The sequence below is a fragment of the Austrofundulus limnaeus genome, unplaced genomic scaffold, assembly GCF_001266775.1.
Source record: "Austrofundulus limnaeus strain Quisiro unplaced genomic scaffold, Austrofundulus_limnaeus-1.0 Scaffold100, whole genome shotgun sequence".
Lineage (NCBI taxonomy): Eukaryota > Metazoa > Chordata > Actinopteri > Cyprinodontiformes > Rivulidae > Austrofundulus > Austrofundulus limnaeus.
In genome coordinates, this window is record NW_013952502.1 from 536382 (window position 1) to 538157 (window position 1776).

At 36.0% G+C, this 1776-nt stretch overlaps 1 protein-coding gene across 5 annotated transcripts in view; it reads right to left on the reverse strand.

Moving 5' to 3' along the window:
• Positions 1 to 234: 234 nt before the first annotated feature.
• dync2i1 (dynein 2 intermediate chain 1) overlaps positions 235 to 1776 on the reverse strand; it is a 10186-nt gene continuing 8644 nt past the window's right edge. For all 5 annotated transcript variants that reach the window (XM_014013331.1, XM_014013329.1, XM_014013328.1 and 2 more), the window contains 2 exons: positions 999 to 1222; positions 235 to 903 (listed from right to left, as the gene is read on the reverse strand). In XM_014013331.1, the coding sequence (XP_013868785.1) occupies positions 732 to 903; positions 999 to 1222 (396 nt within the window). In that variant the 3' untranslated portion in view covers positions 235 to 731. The remainder of the gene's footprint in view (positions 904 to 998; positions 1223 to 1776) is intronic.

The window sequence follows — 1776 nt, forward strand, 5'->3', positions numbered from 1 at the left end:
TTTGTTTAGACAAATCTCACACCAATAAGCATTTCTATCACAGTCAAAGATCAGGTGAAGCTGTCTCCAAACCCAATGATTGATTTTTTTAACTTATAAACTTAAAAGAAAGAAAAAACAGTATTTTTTTTCTTTATGATTCATATTTAAAGGTATAGATTTTGTGTGTAGATTAAGTTTGAGCATGACAGACTAGTTGGTAAAGTCATAGAAATACACAAACACGTTTATAAATAAATTTGGTATCTATTTTCTTTTTTATGTGGTAAAAGTATTCCATACTGTTACCTCAGTATTTAYACTGTCTTGGCTGTAGTTGTGGTTATGCATACTGTCCTTAAAAATGTCTATAAGAATTTCTTYAATGACCTGTTCATCAGACATRCTCAGTTTATTTTTCCCTTACAAAAAATGTTTCAAAAACGAAAACATTTCATCTATATTTTAATGAAAAGTGCATACCCATAGTGCAATAAATGTATGTAACATTGCAGAAGATCTTTGGTTTGTAATAATTTTACATTTTAATAATGGTAATTTTCTTGCCACATGTGAGAATATTATTTAAGAAAGAATAAACAAACAAAAAATATCTTCTTTAATTATAACAGAGAATACAAAGTGACGGCTAAAAAACTGGGTTTTGTTTTGCCAGAGTGTAAAAATACAATAAAACTGTTGCAGTGACACAATTATCACCAGAGTATATTCARTCATACAAAATGTAGTGTTCAAAAGGCTTCAGTCAATAAATCCTCCAGCATCCCTACTTCTGCTGAGCTGGAGACAGAAAAATGTCTTGTGAAATAATGCAATTCTAGTTTTCCTGACTCTTGAGCCAGGGCTACTCCAGAATATGTGTTTTGTTGTCCCGAGTCTCCGAACACAGACACAGCTGTCACCCTGAAAAAAAAAAAAAAAAACACAACTGTTATAGAAACATTTTGAAAAAACCCACATGAATTACACACTTGATAACTGGGTCTGTTTGGTGTTACCTGTCAGCATGGAGTTTCTCAGTTACCACAGGCTGAGCATCGCTTTTCAACAGGTCCCATATGTAAAGGTTTGAAGCGGCGTCGAGCACGCAGAACACAGTCGGCCTGGTGTGWGCCCACTGCAGGGAGACCACAGGTTCTCCAGCTGTGGAGGTCCTCCACTCTGCTACAGGCCGATCCTGGCTGACTGCATGCAGCCGGATGCTGCCATCTCCACAGCCCACCTAAAACAATCACAGAGACAAACACTCACCATGAAACACAAACACACTTTTAAAGCTATATAGAACTCCATATTTAGTAAAAATGGGATTTTAAACTGGAAAACAAAAATTAAGATTACTCTCATTCACGCAACTTCATCTGTTAATTACGATTTTATATTTTAGCTTTCAAATGATCTAATAAAAACAGTTAGGAATTAAATTACAGGCATTTAAAGGGATCCCTGATTTGTTGTAACATTAGACTTTATTTGATAAACATTTATTTTAACTGTAAAACGCAAAGCATTCTGGGTAAACGATGACATCAACTAGGTCATCGGTGCGAGGCTGCTAGCGAGCTATATCCACCCTGAAGGTTAATCCTGGACAATATCTGACGATCGACTCTTTTAAATGAAACCAGAGAGCGTTGACAGAGAGGAGAAGGTAGAAATGACTCAGCCTGTAACTGAAAATATAGAAGGAGGACAACAGAGCTGCTTCATGGAAGAAGAACCTCAGCTTAGCCTGTTAGCCTTTGCGCTAGCACTGAAGATTTATATCCTTATATG